The sequence below is a fragment of the Musca domestica genome, unplaced genomic scaffold (genome assembly GCF_030504385.1).
Source record: "Musca domestica strain aabys unplaced genomic scaffold, Musca_domestica.polishedcontigs.V.1.1 26, whole genome shotgun sequence".
NCBI lineage: Eukaryota > Metazoa > Arthropoda > Insecta > Diptera > Muscidae > Musca > Musca domestica.
In genome coordinates this window covers 11,848,209-11,868,758 of record NW_026712283.1, presented here as the reverse complement: position 1 = coordinate 11,868,758, position 20,550 = coordinate 11,848,209, and the positions used below count along the sequence as shown (strand labels likewise).

Sequence of the window (20,550 nt, the reverse complement as noted above, 5' to 3'; positions counted from 1 at the left end):
ATAGTGCCAACTATAATCTGGCATATTGTGACTTTTGGGGGATTTTAGAAAAAGATCGATATTTTAGGTATAGCTCCCGATTTTTTCCCGAATTTTCATTAGCTTTCAAATCATCCGGATCTAACCCGGGTCTTGAACTCGGATTTTTGGTTCATATATCCGACCCTCCAAGAACATACTTTCCCGGAATCAGGGAACAAATAACTACCTCTGGAATAAATGTTTGCACTTTTTCCGAAATCGCTGCAATTTTCCAATTTTTCCGCACTGGATATTGGACAGACTGTGGATTTAAGATCACGATTCTAAGTGGATTCAAGATCACTCGGATTGTAGATCAGTCCCTAAAAAGCGTTTTAGATTCTTTGGCCAACGTTTCTAGGTCTTTTTTATAGCCTTGACCACAAATAAAGGAACCCCAATATTTCGAGATAAACCATTAATAATAATCCTCGTAGCTATTATTATTACTATTTATTGCACAGGTAAATAGAAGGTCTTCTATAGAATAGAAGACCCCGCATTTGTATAGAATACCTCATAGAATCCCTTCTCCTCTCCAATAATTTATGACAACTACAGATGTTTTAGCATAAATGATTCGAAACTAAAATACCATAATTTATCTTTTTTAATTCCCCTCAAGATACTCAAAATATATCTTTAGAAAAATATAAACATTGCTTCTATGTTGTTGTTGTTGTTATGATTCTGGCCGGCATATCTTCTCAAACACGCACGTTCGCACCCAGTTAGTAATTTTTTTTTTAATATATTTTTAGCACTTGGCTTTTTATCTTTATGCAGTAAATACGTCAGATTGTGGACAGACAGACGGACAGACAGATTGTGGCCAAAAGACAAGTAGACACTCGGACGGACGGACAGGCAAACACCACATTATGATCGGAATAAATGTTCATAACTAAGAGCGAATGTGCTAAAAAAACAGTCTGCAGAACAGTTTTTTTATTATATTTTTTTTTGTTCCATTTAAGAATGCCCGGCACTGGGTTTGGTCATCATCCATTGGAATCGAAAACCAAAGTAGACCAAATGGCAAGGAGGCCAAGGAAAAATTGTCTTACTAAACTATTTATGCAGATATGCACAAGGAATGAGGTTTTTGTTCTCAATACCGACTGTGTGATGGGCTACACTATGTAATCCTGGAGACCAATCTCTTTCAATTCAGTCTTAGATGGAAGACCTTCTTTAGGTATTCTATAAATAAAAATACATTTTTGTGGTCTCCGAAAATGGAGGACCTCTTAATGGTATTTATTTGTATGGAAAAATTTTGGAATGTATGAACTTTATACCCCATTGTAGGGTGCTATAAACTGACCTTGATATGAGGGACTGGAAATATTCTTTCCGAGAAAATCACATTTTTCTATTTTTTCTAAACACAGCATGAAATTGAAACTAAAAGTAAGGGTGACGGGAAGAATAATAATTGTTTACCTCACAAACAGCTCACAGCTCTGGCTGGCTGACTGTCTGTTGTGGTCCCGTTCCCATTCCCATTCTTATTGTAGTTGGCAATATGGACATGTAGCATAATTTGCTTCAATGCAATCAAATTAGTTCTGTTAACAATTTTTAATGCGTTAATTATAATTGGATTTATTAAATGTTTCCAAGATGAAATGGTGTGTGCAATTGCTGGAATACAATTGGAGAAGGAGGAGAGGAAAAAATAGCAAAATTTCGCAAAAAAAAAGGGAAAAGATCTTTTGCTAAAATGTCATCTAGTCTTCTACAAAATTTGCAGAATTTTCTTTATTCTTTTAAGGAGATCTTTTTATAAAATATTTTCATTGTTCTTTTCTTTAAAATCCCTTCAAATCATCTTCTTATGAAAGAAACAAAGGGCTTCTTTCCATAGAAATAGAAGTTCATGGAAATGTCTTCATGGAAGCGAAGACCTGTCGATGTAAGTCCTTTGGGAGACCTTCTTAGATGCCGTCTAAGAAAGGAAAAACCCTTAGGGGTTTCAACGGGAAATCAGACGTCTAAATGGTTTTCTATACACAAAAGTCCTCATATATCTTCGAAGAAAATAAGACATTTTAAGTTTATTTTTTGAAGAGCTTTAAAAATGGAACCATCAAGGGCTTCCTATATAAAGAATACGTCCAAAGATCGAAATGGCTATATTTCAATAGAAGAATGACTTCTCTCTCAAAATTGCTCGTACCATCGCTCGATGCCGTGATACTGGTAGCGTAGCCCGACATCAAGAAGATGGACGGAAGAAAACAGCAACATCAGCAGAAATGGTTCGAAAAGTAAAGAAGTGACTTGATCGCAACCCGCGTCGCAGTGGCCGATAAATGGCCCGTGAGCTGAACATATCGCAATATTCCATTCCGCAAATATTGAAAAATGATCTCGGGGTAGAGCCATTGAAATTCCAAAAAGTGCAAGAACTTACACCGCAACAGAAAGAAAATAGACTCAAAAGAGCTAAAGCGTTGCTTCGCTTGGCCGAAAGTGGTGAACTGCCGAATTTAGTTATCTCCAATGAGAAAACATTCGTTGTCCAGCAGTTTGTAAACAAACAAAATGATCGTGTTTTTGTCTTGCCAAAGAGGTCAGCTGAAAATGTGCACCTTCGGCTGATCACCAGAAGAACTCAAGCACCGGTCATGGTGATGGTGTGGGCCGCCATAACAGATAACAAAAATAATAAAATAAATGCTGAATATTATCGCGAAAATATCTTGGACACACAAACATTTTGGCCGCAGACCTTGGACATTCCAACAGGACTCAGCACGCTCTACCTAAGAATGGTTACAAAATGAGGTTCCTCGCTTCATTTCCAGTACACAATGGCCAACAAAATCTCCGGATACCAATCCGTTGGACTTTTGTGTCTGGAGTATTTTGGTAGGGAAGGTTCGCATTAAAAAATACCAAAGTGTCGATCACCTCAAGCAAACACTTCACCGGGAATGGGCCAAAATACCGCAGAGCAAAATTAGGGCAGAGTGTGACAGTTTCATTGGCCGTTTGAAGGCCATAATTCGTCCCAATCCGAACAAATTTAAACTTATTCTAAAATTTGATGCTATTGCCGACCTATTTTGCTTTCATTTAATAGAATTAAAAAAAAAAAAAAAAAACAAGTAAAAAAGCTGTAAGTTCGGCCGGATCGAACTTTGAATACCCCCAACCATTAGGATAGAATTTGTCAATTGTCAAAAACAATACAATTCGTTAAAAATTCCTTTAAAATCTTAAAAATACCTAATGTGGCTGTTATTTTTAGGGTCTGTATACATCTGGACCTGCAAACATTTGTCATAAGCCATTACAATATTCAAATGCGAAACTTTAAAAAAAATCGGTAATAATGTAGCTTAAATTCATCAAAACAACGAATATGGGGGGGTACCGTTATATGGGGGCTATACGAAGACGTGGACCTGCTAAGACAATCTCCTGTCATAGGCTGTAGTACCCATTACGAACTTCAAATACCAAATTTGAAACAATTATGGCGTTTGACTTTGTTGCAGTTTTCTTATCTCACCCTGACGCTTTTTGAGCAATTGAGCTCTATTTTGAGCGATTCTGCTCCCACTCTCTTTTTTCAAAAAGGAGTGACTGGGGAGTGCTACCACACAAAAGAAAAAAGTGAAGAGTGGACTCCGTAAAAAAACTCTTACTCTTTGAGCAATCTTGCTCGCGAGCAAGTTTCGCTCCCAAGTGAAAATGAGTAAATCTGTACTCTTATTTATATTCTATCGAATTGTAGAAAAAGAAATTTGGGTTCGCAAGGCTGTTATGTAGCCGTAATAATACCACCCATATCAAGAGCTTGAAATATTGAATTATAGCTGATTTATTTATAATATCCGATATACCCCATTTAGAACGGCGAATATATTAAAGAACAGTGTTTTGAGTTTTTATATATTTTCTTGTAAAACACTTCAATGGATTTCAGATGGAGTAATTTTAGGTACGAAGTTCCGTGTACCCTCTTTGCTTCAATATATTGCGGTGAGGAGGCCAAACAAATTCTAGCCCCAGAAAATAGATAATTTTTTCCCATGTCTATTCCATTTTAATTCGTTGCAGGAAGAAAATACTTAGCCTCTCCTACCTTTATGAAATTTAATTGTGAGAATTCCTTTACATTCTACAACGTGTATTCAAATGAAAATTTCAAAATGTCAATTAAATTCAATTATAAAATTATTTATTTATAACGACCCTTGTTCGTTTTTCCACCTACGTCATTTCGCCAGTTGGTGAGAATTTTCTTGCAATCGCACACAACGCGTTTCAATCAATGTCCTCACGGCACAATTATGAAATCCTTGAACGGAAATGGCCGACATAGTACATTTTCATAATTTCGTTGTAAATAAAAATATTAATAATTAAAATTAATAACAAAATTGTCACTTATTTTAAATTATTTTTGTAATAAATGTCCCATTGCATATTTTGTTGTGGGAGGAGGGAGGAAGGAGGGGGAAACATTCTCGCTGCTGTTCTTCTGAAATTTTAATGAGCGACACAACATGTCTCGAATGAGCATCGACCGTTGTCGTCGTCGTCATTGCTGCTGGTGGCTGTCGCCGTGCCGTGCCGTCATTTCCTTTCTGCCCACCAACAATGCCAATGAACTTATATAAGCGATGATAAGTGTTTTCATATTTTTTTTGTTATTTCGTTATATTATAAAGAAATTTTGAATATTATATTCAAATTGCATGCTCATTTATTTTGTTTTATTTTTTGCATAGTTGCCCAAGACCAAGGAAATGACAACAACAACAACCACGGACTACATAGTCGTCCCACATAAAGACATACATAAGTATCTGATTAAATATAGCATCACTTATTTACGCCAAATTTAAGGCAACGCTCGTCCGCTGTTGCAATTCGTGTGGCCTGTAATGATGCAGGGTGAGGGATGCGATTGAGATTAAAAATTTTGTTTTTAATTTATATATTTAAAAAACAACTAAGGCGATTGACTTGCTAAATGATCAACGTCCACGAAAAGCGGATTAAACTGGAATTTTGAAAATGGGCTTGAAGGTCAATTTTGGTGTAAAGAAGTCATATAGAATTGGATTTTTGGAAAATCGTATTTCAAGGGTATTAAACGTGTTGAAAGAAAGAACACGGCAGAAGGGGTACTAAATGGGACAAAATGGTACAGCTTTGTTGATTACGAACGATAACAACTAGAACTTAGAAAATTTGGTATGAGAGGGGAAAGTTGATGCCAGCGGGTGAGATATGATGGAAATTTTAGAAATTTGTACCTAAAGGATACGAAAATTTGGCATAAGGGGTGGTATTTGGTATAGGCATGTGGGATATGATAAAATTTTTAGAAATTCGTACCTAAAGGATACGAAAAGTACTGAGAGGTACAAAATGGTACACCATTCTTATTGAGCTAAAACAAGAATTAAAACCTGAAAAATTAGCATGCAATCAATTTTGGTACTAAGTTGTGAAATATTTCAGGATTTTCAAAAATTCGTACCTAAAATGTACGAAAAACAGTAAAAGATACAACATACATTGAACGATATACGGGGGATAAAGCATTACAAATTTGCAAAAAATCGCTCTTGGATTAGTGCATTACGATTGGGCCAAGTTTTTAGAAATTCGTACTTTAAAGATATGAAAATTACTGAAATTTATACAATCGTTATTGACTGATTCGTAAGCCGTAGAGTTTCAAAACATGTAGGTAACTTTGGGTGCGAGGCGGTGTTGCTTTTCCAAAGTGGGAATAAATACTTTTAGTTTCAGCAAGAATATGATATTGGTAAGCGGGTTCGTCGAACAAGGCTTACGCGAAGATATATTGGATAATACATCTAATTTATTTGGATAATGCGGAAAATATATTTAAATTATTTGAATAAAGTGGATTAGTTTTGCTACATTATTGGGTTTACATGGATAATGTGTAAACGTTTTTAGATAATTTGGAAATTTATCCGCATTTGGAGAGCGTGGATAAGTAATTTATAACAGTAGGATATTACAAATATTATTTGGACAAGGTGAATAAGTTTTCTACAGCATTTGGATAACGTGGATAAGTTATTTAGAACATTTGGATAACGTGGATGATTTATTTACAACATTAGGATAACATGGATAAGTTATCTACAACATTCGGATAACGTTTATAAGTTATCTACAACTTTTGGACATCGGCGATAAGTTATGTACAACATTTGGATAAGGTAGATAAGTTATCTACAACATTCAGTAAACGTGGATAAATTATCTTCAACTTTTGGATAACGTGGATAAATTATTAACAACATCTGGATAACGAGGATATATTATTTACAGCATTCGGATAACATGGATAAGTTATCTCTAACATTCGGATAACATGGATAATTTTTCTACAACTTTCGGATAACGAGGATATGTTATGTACAAGATTTGTGTAACATGGATTAGTTAATTACAACATTTAGATAACGTAGATAAGTTATCTACATTTTTCGGTAGCATGAATAAGTAATTAACAACATTTTGATAACGTGGATAAATTATTTACAAAATGAAAAAAATGTGGATAAGTTAAATACAACTTTTGGATAATGTGGATTAATTATCTACGAGATTTGAATAGCATGGATAAGTTATATACAGGATTTGGATAAAGAGGATATGTAATCCACAAGAGTGTGGACAAGATTTGAATAACGTAGATAATTTATCTATAAGATTAAGAAACCGTGGATATTTTATTTACAACATTTTGATAACGTGGATAACGTGGATAAGTTATTTACAACATATGGTTAACTTGGATAAGTTATCTACAAAGTTTGGGTAACGTGGGTAAATTATATGCAACATTCGGATAACGTGGATAAGTTATTCATAACATTTGGATAACGTTGATAAGTTATCTACGACATTTGGATAACGTGGATAATTTATCTTCAAGATTTAGATGCCATGGATAATTTATCTTCAAGATTTAGATGCCGTGGATGAGTTATCAACAACATCTGGATAACTTGGATAATTTATCTACAACATTTTAATAACTTTAAAAAAATGTCTGCATATTTTGGATAATGTGGATATGTTATTTGCAGCACTCGGATAATGTGGATAAGTTATTTGCAACATTTGGATAACATATATATTTACAGGGTGAGATGAAAAAACTGCAACCAACTTCAGACTGCTGTCATTTCTAAACCATTCGTCCGACTTTGTTTACAGGCGTAGAAAAGCATTTTGGTGAGAATTTTCTAGAAAAAAGGGTTATTCGTTATGGAATTCAAGCGTGATAGTGTGATTTTTTTATATTTGACTGGAAAACCACAAGTGGCTATCGTTAGAGCACTCCAGCATTTAAATGTGAATAGATCTTTTGTGGCTCGTATCATGATGATGGACGGAAGAAAAGAGCAACATCAGCAGAAATGGTTCGAAAAGTAAAGAAGCGACTTGATCGAAACCCGAGTCGCAGTGGCCGAAAATGGCTCGTGAGCTGATCATATCGCAACATTCCATTCGGAAAATATTGAAAAATGAGTTCGGGGTAAAGCCATTGAAATTCCGAAAGGTGCAAGAACTTACACCGCAACAGAAAGAAGATAGACTCAAAAGAGCTAAAGAGTTGTTTCGCTTGGCCGAAAGTGGTGAAGAAAACATTCGTTGTCCAGCAGTTTGTAAACAAACAAAATGATCGTGTTTTCTTGCCACAGAGGTCAGCTGAAAATGTGCACCCTCGGTTGGCCACCAGAACTTAAGCGCTGGCCATGGTGATGGTGTGGGCCGCCATAAAAGCCGATGGTCGCTCTCCGCTCGTATTAATCGACCGTGGCATCAGAATAAATGCCGAATATTATCACGAAAATATTCTGGAGGGTGTTTTAAAGACCTTGGACATCCCAACAGGACTCAGCACCATCGCACTCAGCACGCGCCCCCAAGAATGGTTACAAAATGAGGTTGCTCGCTTCATTTCCAGCGCACAATGGCCACCAAAATCTCCGGATACCAATCCGTTGGACTATTGTGTCTGGAGTATTTTGGAAAGCAAGATTGGCACTAAAAAATATCAACGTGTCTATCACCCCAAGCAAGTGCTTCGCCGGAAATGGGCCAAAATACCGCAGAGCAACATTCGGGCAGCGTTTGACGGTTTTATTGGCCGCTTGAAGGCCATAATTCGTGTCAAAGGTTACCAATTCGAACTTATCAAAACTTATTCTAAAATTTGATGCTATTTCCTATTCCATGCTATTCCATTCCTATTTGATGCTATTTCCGTTCTATAAATTTCTACTTCAGGTGGCTTAAATAACCGAGACCAGTTAATCAGAAAATGATGTATTATTTGAAGTAACATTCGTACTGAAAACCTACATTACTTATCTATATAACCATCCTCTCACCCTTTTTATTTATTTTCAAACAATTTTTCATATTTTTTAAAAAAGAATGATCATTGATTTTTTGTTCTGCTTCCATTGCCATTTTTTGGCTGATTGCATGCCGATGATGATGAAAAAGTTGGCAATAGATTTTTACAAGTTTTACAACATTTTTTTTTATTTGAAGGCAACTGCAGACAGCAGTTGCACATGCAATTTTTGTACATAAGTATACAGATAGAGTTAGATGTATATATACATATACATATATACAAATATATATTTTCGGTTTTTATACACATTTGTTTTGTTGTTCTCTTCTATTGATGGTGTTTCCACTTCTTCTGGCTTTTTGTGTTTTAGCTTTTAACGAAAGAAATATCAAAAGATTTATTGTTGGTAGCAATGCAACAAAATGTTGCCAAACATAACTCTTCTTCTTCCAACTCTTCATCATCATCATCTTCGTCGTCTTGTTCCTTTGGCTGTTTCTGGCTGTTTGTTCTTTTGGTTTGACGTTGGCTTTGGCGCTGTTCGAAATTTGTGAAAATTTGTCTTTGGGCCAAAGATGTCATTGGACGTCATGTCGGTCGGTCGGTCGGTCAGTCAGTTCCTCCGACTATTTGCCACATTGTACTTTTTGGCTTGTTGTCGTTTTGCTGCTGTTGTGGCATTTACAAAGAGGCACACTACGCCTGCCAATGTTTTTGTTTGTGGCACAAGCAGTTGCAACTGCTGCCTTTGTTCTTGCTTGTATAATTGCAGTTCATGTTGTTGTTGTTGCTATTGTTGCTCTTTCTATTCATACTACCAATACAACTAAGTACTGCTGCCTCTGTTGGTTGCAGTGATTTTATTTGGGGCCACTTGGCGTCCACATCAAGAATTTGCAGGGCCTTAAAATTTAATTTGATGTCAATTCGCCAGAGTGCCGTGAGAGAGAAAGAGAGAGGGGAGAGAGGGGGACACATTCATTTTTAAGTGAAATTTTTCATTAATTAATCGTGAATGATGTGTTTTAAGAGTGGGGTAATTGTGGCGTTTACATTTCTATGTTGGTCATTCATTTTAGTTCGTCGATGCAGGATTAAGTAATCTTTTGTAAAGACATGAGGTTAAAATGTTGAGAGGGAAAATCTGATTTTGGGTCAACCCAGCGGAGGAAATACATTTTTAGTGTTATCCGAATAAAGTATGTTATCCAGAAAACGTAAATAAGTTATCCATATTATCCAATAATAAACTTTAATATGTTATCCGTATTATCCAAATAACGCAAAATTAATTAGACGATATCCTGTTAACGTAAGTAACGTAGATAAGTTATCCAAACTATTTGGATAACGCGAATTTGTTATCCGCGATATATAAGTAACATATCCACCTTATGAGGATAGCGTAAAGAAATTATCCTCGTTATCCAGATAAAAAAAAATATAAATTATCTTTATGTTATATTATTTATCCATCTATCCAGATGAGGTTTATAATCTCACTTCATTATTCAGTTATCGTGACAAGTTATCCATTTGATCCGGATAAGTTATACGCGTTGCGCAGATAACGTAAATAATTTATCCACATTATCCATATGTTGTAAATAAGTTATCCATATTTTTCAGATAACATAAATAAGTTATTCTCGATATCCAGGTCCGCATAATACACATAACATAATTTAGTTATTCAGATAACGTAAATAATTTATCCATTTTACCCAGATTAGACTAATAAGTTATCCTCCTTGTCTTAATCAATTATCCTTTTTATCCAAATGATGTAGTCCTTATCGAAATGAACTAAATATGTTATCCAAATGATGAAACTGCATTATCCACATTATCTACTTGATCTATATAGAGTGACTGCATTATCCACTTTACCCAAATGAAGTAACTGCATTATCTACGTTGTCCAAGTGAAGTAAATAGGCTATCTACCTTATCCAAATGATGTCTATAGACTATCCACGTTATCCAATTGGAGTAACTGTATTATCCTTGTTATTCAATTGAAGTAAATAAGTTATCCACGTTATCCAAATAAAGTAGATAGGTTATCCACATTATTCAAACGAATTAAATAGGTTATCCACATTATCTAAATGACGAAAATACATTGTCCACGTTATCCAAATAAATTAAATTTGTTATCCACATTATCCAAATGACGCAAATCGGTTATCCATGCTATCCAAATGAAGTAAATGCATTATCTACATTATTTAAATGAACTTAATAGGATATCCAGGTTATCTAAATGCAGTAAATAGGTTATCTACTTTATCCAAGTGACGAAAATGCTTTATCCACGTTATCCAAATTCTGTAAATAGGATACTCACTTTATCCATATGTAGTAAATAGGATATTCACGTTATCCTAATGCAGTAAATTCATTATCTACTTTATCCAAATGAAGAAAAGAGTTTATCCACGTTATCCGAACAAAGAAAATAGGTTATCCACGTGAAGTAAATAAATTATTCACGTTTTTTAAACAAAGAAAATAGGTTATCCACGTTATCCAAATGAAGTAATTAGCTTATCCGCGTTATCCGAATGAAACAAATAGATTATCCGTGTTATCTAAATGAAGTAAATAGGTTATCCACGTTATCCAAATGAAGTAATTAGCTTATCCGCGTTATCCGAATGAAACAAATAGATTATCCGTGTTATCTAAATGAAGTAAATAGGTTATCCACGTTATCCAAATAATGTAGTTAGGTTATCCAGGTTATCCAATCTAACCAAATGAGGTAAATAGATTACCCACGTTATCTTAACAAAGTTAATAAGTTATCCACGTTATCCAAATGAAGTAAATAGGTTATCCACATTATCCAAATGTAGTAAATAGGTTATCCACGTTATCCAAATGTAGTAAATAGATTATCCACGTTATCCAAGTGATATAAATACATTATTCAAGTTATCCAAGTGAATTAAATATGTAATCCACTTTATTTAGGTGAAGTAAATTGGTTACCCACGATATCCAAATGAAGTAAATAGGTTATCCGTATTATCCGAATGATCTAGAAAGCTTATTCACGTTATGCAAATGATGTATCTTGGTTGTCCTCGTTATCCAAAAGTTGGTAATTAGCTTATCCACGTTATGCAAATGCAGTAAATTATCTACGTTATCCAAATGAATGAAATATTTCATCCTTTATCCGTTATCCAAATTAAGTAAATAGGTTATACAGGTTATCAAAAAAAAAAATGGGTTATCTACATTATCCAAATTAGGTAGTAACGTTATACACGTCATTCAAATGCATTAAATATGCTATCCACGTTATCCAAATTATGTAAATCGGTTATTCACGCTATTCAAATGACGAAAATACATTATCCAAATGGGTTCTCCATGCCATTCGAATGGTGCAAATAATTTGAAAAAGCTTATCTACATTATCCAAATAATGTAACTAACTTATCCTCGTTATCCGAAAGAGCTAAATACGCTATCCACATTATCCAAATGGTCTTAAAAGCTTATCCACGTTAATCAAATGTGTGATACTTAGCGTATCCTCTTTATCCGAATTAGCTAAATAAATTATCCGTTTTATACAAATGGACTTAAAAGTTTATCCACGATATCGGAATGTACAGTGATAGCAAATTCTAGTTATCCAAATTAAGCAGGACCAGGATTGAGCATTTTTTTGATGAATATTTTTTCAGAGACCAACTAACCAGCAATTTTGGATTCATTAAAAAATATTTGTTTAAGAATCAACAGACCGCAAAACGAGGCTTTTTAAAGAATATTTTTTCAAGGACCAACAGACGCGGCTTTTTAAAGAAAATATTTTTTAAAGGACCTCGATTATGGAATATCTAAAGAAGATTTTTTTCAAGGACCAATAGACCAAAAGTCTTGGATTTTTTTTTAAAATATTTTTACAAGGACTAGCCCTTGAGGATTTTTTAAAGAACCAATAATCGCTGATTTTTTAAAGATTTTTTTTCACGTACGAGACAACCTATGCTCTTGGATTTTTTAAAGATCTTTTGGTTTTGGTTTAAGGACGAAAAGAAAATAATCGAAGATTTTTACAGAAAATGTTTTCAAGTACCAACAGACCAATAATTTTGTTATTTGTTTGGATTTGTTAAGAAAATTTTTCAAGGATTTGACGAGCAATATTCTTGGATTTATTTTAAGAATATTTTCAAGGACTAGACTTCTTATATTCTTGAAATTTTTTTAAGAATAATTCTGGATTTTTTTAGGATCTTCTTCAAGGACTATTTGGCCTATATTCGTGGATTTTCCAAAGAATATTTTTCAAGGGCTAGAGGTCGTACATTCCTGGAGTTTTTTGGGAATATTTTTGGATTTTTTAAGGATTTTTTTTCAGGGACTATTTGGCCTATATTCGTGGATTTTCCAAAGAATATTTTTCAAGGACTAGACATCTTATATTCTTGGAGTTTTTTTAGGAATATTTTTGGATTTTTAAGGATTTTTTTCTATTTGACCTATATTCGTGGATTTTTCAAAGAATATTTTTTAAGGACCAGAGGTCTTATATTCTTGGAGTTTTTATGCATATTTTTGGATATTTTTAAGGATTTTTAAGGACTATTTGACCTATATTCGTGGATTTTCCAAAGAATATTTTTCAAGAACTAGAGGTCTTATATTCTTGGAGTTTTTATGCATATTTTTGGATTTTTTAATAATTTTTTTCAAGGATTATTTGGCCTATATTCGTGGATTTTTCAAGGACTAGACGTCTTATATTCTTGTAGTTTTTTTGCGAATATTTTTGGATTTTGTAAAGATTTTTTTCAAGGACTATTTGACCTATTTTCGTGGATTTTTCAAGGAATATTTTTTCAAGAACCATCAGAGCAACAAACTAGGATTGTTGATGATATTTTTTTTGGATATTTTTAAGAATATTTCTTCAAGGAATAGTAAGTCAATATTCGTGAATTTTCCAAAGAGTATCAGGAACCATCAGATTATCAAACTTGGATTTTTCAAGGTCTAGAGGACTAATATTCTTGGATATTTTAAGAATATTTGTAATTTTTTTAAAGATCTTTAAAGAATATTTTTTCAGGGACTGTTAGGCCAATGTTCGTGTATTTTCCAAAGAGAATATTTTTTCAAGAACCATCAGAATTACAAACGTGGATTTTCAAAGAATACTTTTTCAAAGATAATATTTTTTAAGAATATTTTGAAGAACTACACTACCTATATTTTTGAATTTTTAAGACTATTTTTGGATTTTGAAACTAGTAGGCCAATATTCAAGGACACTGCAAAAATTCCTTTTTCAAGGTTATCTACGTCAAACGCTGTAATATGGAACAAAAATTTGTCAATGATGATATCCTCCAAAATACCATAAGTTACTCTTTTAATTTTAAAAATATTAAAAAACTATTATTTTTAATGTTTATTAAATCGATTAACTAACTAAAATGTTTCCATTTCTGTCTCTTTCCAGGTTGGTACAAATAATTTTTCACCCAAATTCTTCAATTTGTTACATTCGGACCACAATCACTACTTAATTCCACCCCAACTATCAATGGACCTTAAAGAGTATTGCTGAGCTCTCACTCACTCTCCCCCTCTCTCTTACTCTCTACTCTGAAAAAAAAAACGCCATATCAAAAACCTCAAATCTAAGAAACAAATCAAAAGAATCTCTAGAAACAAAACCCCAAAAACAATGTCAACATCAGCAGTACAAAATTCTGGTGTGGCGTTGGACAATAGTACAAAGCAACAAGCAAGACATCAGCAGCAGCAGGCACAGCAACAACAACAACCACAACAGTCCCAGTCCCAACTATCATCCATATCAATAATGTGGGATTATGACATTGATAATACCCTAAATTCAATTAAAGAGAATTGTCAAACGAAAATTTACAAAACCAAAGAACAGCCGCTGATACCGCCATCGCCATCGCCAACCCCTTCGCCCTCACCGCCGCCACCATTAGCAAGGCAAGAACGTAACGTACAAGAAGAGGTGGCAAAGACCACAACCCAGACCATGGCCGCCCATGCCGTAGATAACACTAGTCGCAATAGTACAATAATTATGAATTCCAATTCTAGTCAAAATTTACAACCGCTAACGGTAAAATGTGATGATGTGATCAAAGCCGTATTACCTCTAACACCGCCAGCCACACCGGTCACCCAAAACACTGCCCGCAAACGTTGGAAGATTCTGGCCAAGGTGTTGCGCAAGGATTCCGAGGAGACGGTTTCGTCGTCGGGCGAAGAATGCGCTGCGGAACAGAATGCCTCGGTGCGACGCTTCAAGTCCTTCGATTTGTTGCGCCAGGATAGCTTTGAAGATCATAGTACCTTAAATTATCTGGGAAAGGCGGAAAATTGGTATAAATACAAGGTGATATTGGACACGGGGAGCAGTGGTACAGCTCAGCAGGAGTATACTGTGAATATCCATCACATGGATCGCCATTTAACGGCCACGGATCTAATGGGTTTCAATAATACGGGCAATATTTGCGTTTGGCCCTCCGAGGAGGCCTTGACGGCTTTTGTGTTGTCCGATCTGGAGTCGTATAATGGAAAATGGATATTGGAATTGGGCGGCGGTTTCACTTGCCTATCCGGACTTATGCTATCGAAATATGCCAAACCCTATGCGGTCCATTTGACCGATGGCAATGAGGTGTCGGTGGAAAATGTCAAGAAGACTGTTTGCCTCAATGAGATGTCATGCTACACCAAATGTTCGGTCCTCAAATGGGAGGAGAGGGGAAGTCGTTCGCCTTCGGAGGCAGGAAAATTTGATGTGATACTCTCAGCCGACTGTCTGTTCTTTGATGAGGCCCGCAGTGCCTTGGTGGACACCATATGGTATTATCTCTCCCAGCATGGTGAGGCCTTGGTTATGGCCCCGAGACGTGGCAAAACCATGTCACTATTCATTGAAGAGTCTGTCAAACATGGTTTTATGGTATCCATAACTCAGCGCTACAATGAGACCATATGGAAGCGTCATTTGGAGCTGATGAACTCGACGCTGTATGATGCTGATCTCCATTATCCGGTGTTGCTGCGCCTGCGCAAACCTCCCATGGAGAGAAATGGCAATGCTGCCAATATGTCACTGGCTGTGCCCATGGATGTGTGCAAAGAGGACGATGATAATGAAGATTCTTAGGTGCTTTAACCTCCCTGCGAATCTAGGCCCGACCAGTTTCCCCTACTCCGACTTGGCAGTCACATGTTATAGCTTTATTTATCCCCCTCTTTGGTAGAAGCTGCAAACCAACACCAAGAAAAAATTTGTTTAATAACTTCAACAATTCCATTTTTATTAATTCCACTCTTAAATATTTTTTTTTTTAATTTATGCGGATGATACTCTGGAGGCATCATCTGAAAATGTGTATTACCTTTTTTACAATCAAAATTAGTTGCTTAGATTTTAATTTTTTTTTCAAATTTTGTTTTCTTTTTTTTAAGTTAGGAAGTATGTGGTGGAGATGTGTGGGGGGTAGGTTGTTTGGAGGGAATGTAAAATTTAGGTATACTGAGCAAAATCAGCTGTTAGAGATATTCTATCCTTAAGAGACCTGTTGAAGGTTTTCTATTTACTCTGAACCTAAACCCAAATAATGGAGGCAAGATCCTCCCTTTTCCTGATTTTTTTTTTGCAAATATTCGGAATTAAAATTCATTGGAACCCGTAGATTTTAGGTATATAGTGTCGGAGGCAATATTTCAGATAACAATGCAAGGATTATTTTGATGGAACATTTTAACCCTCATGCGAGTCATTACATGGGTCTTTTTGGTCCTTTTTACGAGAAATGATTGAAAACTCCCTTTAAACCGGATCGTAGCAGGACAAAATATTCTACAAAATTATTTCTCATACAATTCTACTATAGGCTCTAGAGTATGTCAAAAGTCTAAATCAAACCTAAACGCCAGAAATTCGGAAATATTAAATACCATGTTTTAGGGAGAAAGCCCCACTTTATGTGAGTTTATGCAAAATTCTCCTACAAAACATCATTTTAGAAGAGGGACTTTAAAGAGAAAAATATTCTCCATCCAATTTCACTATAAGTCAAAGAAAAGCAATCTCTATTTCCACGATATAACAAGAAAACATAGGCTTTCTTGTTGCCAAAAGAAAAAAAAACGAATAAAATTTCTATTTTGAAATCCATTTCCCCTCGAAGTGCTATTAAAGTTCCTTTTAGGCCGAAAGTGTCAAAGGGAGTAATATTTTAGACAAAATTTCACTACAGAATAACTAAAGATAAACTATATATCTAGGCTTAATAGATTTTAAGAAAATTACATCCGAAATTTACAAATAAATTTGGCTTAAATTCGAACTCCATACAAGTTTATTGGAAAATTCCCATTTTTTTCTCAAATTTCACTATAAGTCTCCTCCAAAGAAAAGAAATCTCAATTTTTATTGTATATCAAAAAAAAAAAAAAAAAAAAAAAAAAACAAAAACAAAATTAAAGTTGACCCTAGAATGGTTACAAAATGAGGTTCCTCGCTTTATTCCCAACGCACAATGGCCACCAAAATCATACTTTCTTTGACACTTTCGCCCTAAAACAAAATGTTATGTTATTTTCAGGGAGGGGACTTTTGTTGGTGTTGTCTTCCATTACGTAGAAACCTGATAAAGGTTTTCTACCTATAGCAGATCTATTAAAGATATTCTATACTTAGGAGTCCTTTTGAAGGTATTTCATCTATAAGAGACCACTGGCGATTTTCTATCCTGTCAGTGGTCTTCTATATGCCTTATTTGAGATGTCTTACAACTAGACCTTGAAGGTCTTATTTCCACATGAGACGTACTTGTAGAAGACCTGTTAAAGGGCTTCTTTCCACTGGAGACATGTTGAAGATCTTCTATCCATAGGAGGCCTGCTAAAGGTATATCCGACCTGTTGAAGATCTTCTTTTTATAGCAGACTTCTCAGAAGATCCGTGGGAGACCTCCTAAGGTCTTCTAACACAAAGAACACCTTCCATCTCGTAGAAACCTGATAAAGGTTTTCTACCTATAGCAGATCTATTAAAGATCTTCTATCCTTAGGAGTCCTTTTGAAGGTATTTTATCTATGGGAGACCACTGGTGATTTTCTATCCTGTCAGTGGTCTTCTATATGCCTTGTTGGAGATGTATTACAACTAGACTTTGAAGGTGTTCTTTCCACAGGAGACATATTTGTAGAAGACCTGTTAAAGAGCTTCTTTTCATTGGAGATATGTTGAAGATCTTCTATCCATAGGATGTCTGCTAAAGTCGTGCTGAAGATCTTCTTTTTATAGCAGACTTCTTAGAAGATCCATTGGAGACCTGTTAAAGGTCTTCTAACACAAAGGACACCTTCCATCTCATAGAAACCTGATAAAGGTTTTCTATCTATAGTAGATCTATTAAAGATTTTCTATACTTAGGAGTCCTTTTGAAGGTATTTTATCTATAGGAGACCACTGACGATTTTCTATCCTGTCAGTGGTCTTCTATAAACCTTATTGGAGATGTCTTACAACTAGATCTTGATTTGGTTCTTGTCCCCCTCTACCCCCCTCCACTGCCTGTCACCATGATGACCCTAGAAAACCCCCCATGATAAAAGTATAACAGCTTTAGATTCATCTGTATTGAAGACATTTTTTTCCAATAAAAATTTATATTGTTACTTAATATTTAATACTTAATTAATAATTCATTTAAGAACTGTTTTTTTTATTTCATTATATATTTTTCTGATTTCCGAATTATCGTACTCCTAAGCATTCTTGTAAATGTATATAAACCGCGAAACAAAAGAAACATGATAATAAGAAAAGACTAAAACAAATTTATTATTATACTTTAGTTCTATTCAATGATAATTAAATAATACAAACTAAAAACAACTAAATTAAAAATAGAAACAACAATTCGAACCAAACAATCAATCAATATCTTATTAAATTTATCTGAAAAAAAAAATCAACTCAATTAGATGACAGCTAGAAAATCGAAAATTAGTAGAGCAGAGAATAAAAACGCCATAACAAACTTAAGAGACACATTCAGCGGATAAATACGACTACATAGTACATAATTAAATATAAACCACTAAAAATAATTATATATTTAGAAATTTAAATGAAAAAAAAAAAAAAAAAAAAAAAAAAAAAAAAAAAACACAACAGCAACAGCAACAACAACTATTCTAATGACATACTCTTATGTACAATTTACTCAAAATTAAAAAAATAAATAATGAAGCGTACAACTGCAGAAATGTGAATGGGTATTTTTTTTTTAATTTGAAAAGATTTACTTTTTTATATTTCATTGTAGGGTAAGTATAAGAGGGAGGGTTGAGTGAGAGAAGAGCTACTATAGAAGGTCTCACAAAGTTATGGCATCTATTAAAGACATAATTTAGAATTCTCTAATATAGCCTTAAATATCCTTGAAAAAATATTTTTAAATAAATTCACGTTGATGGCCTTAAATATCCTTGAAAAAATATTCTTTAAAAAATCCACGTTGATAGTCTTAAATATCTTTAAAAAATCCATGTTTATAGCCTTAAGTATCTTTGGAAAAATATTCTTTAAAAAATCCACGTTGATATCCTTAAATATCCTTGAAAAAATATTCTTTAAAAAATTCACGTTGATAGCCTGAAATATCCTTGAACAAATATTCTTTAAAAAATTCACGTTGATAGCCTTAAATATCCTTGAAAAAATAAACTTTAAAAATCCACGTTGATAGCCTTAAATATCCTTGAAAAAAATATTATTTAAATTCTTTAAAAAATCCACGTTGATAGCCTTAAATATCCTTGAAAAAATATTAAAAAAAATTCACGTTGATAACCTTAAATATCCTTGAGAAAAAATTGTTTTAAAAAATCCACGTTGATAGCCTTAAATATCCTTGAGAAAAAAATTCTTTAAAAAATCCACGTTGATAGCCTTAAATATCCTTGAGAAAAAAATTCTTTAAAAAATCCACGTTGATAGCCTTAAATATTATTGAAAAAATATTCCTTCAAAAATTCACGTTGATAGCATCAAAAATCCTTAAGAAAATATTCTTTAAAAAATCCACATTGATAGCATCAAAAATCCTTAAGAAAATATTCTTTAAAAAATCCACATTGATAGCATCAAAAATCCTTATGAAAATATTCTTTAAAAAATCCACATTGATAGCCTTAAATATCCTTGAAAAAATATTCTTTAAAAAATCCACGTTGATAGCCTTAAATATCCTTGAAAAAAATATTCTTTAAAAAATCCACGTTGATAGCCTTCAATATCCTTGAAAAAATAAACTTTAAAAATCCACGTTGATGGCCTTAAATATCCTTAAAAAAAATATTATTTAAATTCTTTAAAAAATCCACGTTGATAGCCTTAAATATCCTTGAAAAAATATTATTTAAAAAAATTCACGTTGATAACCTTAAATATCCTTGAAAAAATAAACTTTAAAAATCCACGTTGATGGCCTTAAATATCCTTGAAAAAAAATAGTATTTAAATTCCTTAAAAAATCCACGTTGATAGCTTTAAATATCCTTGAAAGAATATTCTTTAAAAAATCCACGTCGATGGCCTTAAGTAACCTAAAAAAAATAATCTTAAAAAAATCCACGTTGATAGCCTTAAGTAACGTAGAAAAATCAATCTTTAAAAAATCCACGTTGATAGCCTTAAATAACGTAGAAAAATCAATCTTTAAAAAATCCACGTTGATAGCCTTAAATATCCTCGAAAAAATAATCTTTAAAAAATCCACGTTGATAGCCTTAAATATCCTTGAAAAAATATTCTTTAAAAAATCCACGTTTATAGCCTTAAATATCTTTGGAAAAAATATTCTTTAAAACATCCACGTTTATAGCCTTAAATATCTTTGGAAAAATGTTCTTTAAAAAATCCACGTTTATAGCCTTTGAAAAAATATTCTTTAAAGAATCCAAGTTGATAGCTTTAAATATCCTTGAGAAAATATTTCTTAAAAAATCCACGTTGATAGCCTTAAATATCCTTTAATAAATATTCTTTAAAAAATCCACGTTGATAGCCTTAAATATCCTTGAAAAAATATTCTTAAAAA

General features: G+C 33.7%; 2 protein-coding genes across 2 annotated transcripts in view; both read left to right on the top strand.

Annotated features, from left to right (window-relative positions):
* The window catches only part of LOC101900272 (calmodulin-lysine N-methyltransferase), a 58,498-nt gene extending 40,132 nt beyond the window's left edge, over window positions 1-18,366 (top strand). Inside the window, exon 2 of the mRNA XM_020037555.2 lies at window positions 13,893-18,366. Within this exon, the coding sequence (XP_019893114.1) occupies window positions 14,121-15,596 (1,476 nt within the window). The 5' untranslated portion in view covers window positions 13,893-14,120 and the 3' untranslated portion in view covers window positions 15,597-18,366. The remainder of the gene's footprint in view (window positions 1-13,892) is intronic.
* Window positions 1-20,550, top strand: part of LOC101900098 (WW domain-binding protein 4) — a 117,661-nt gene that overhangs the window by 74,695 nt on the left and 22,416 nt on the right. The window lies entirely within an intron of this gene.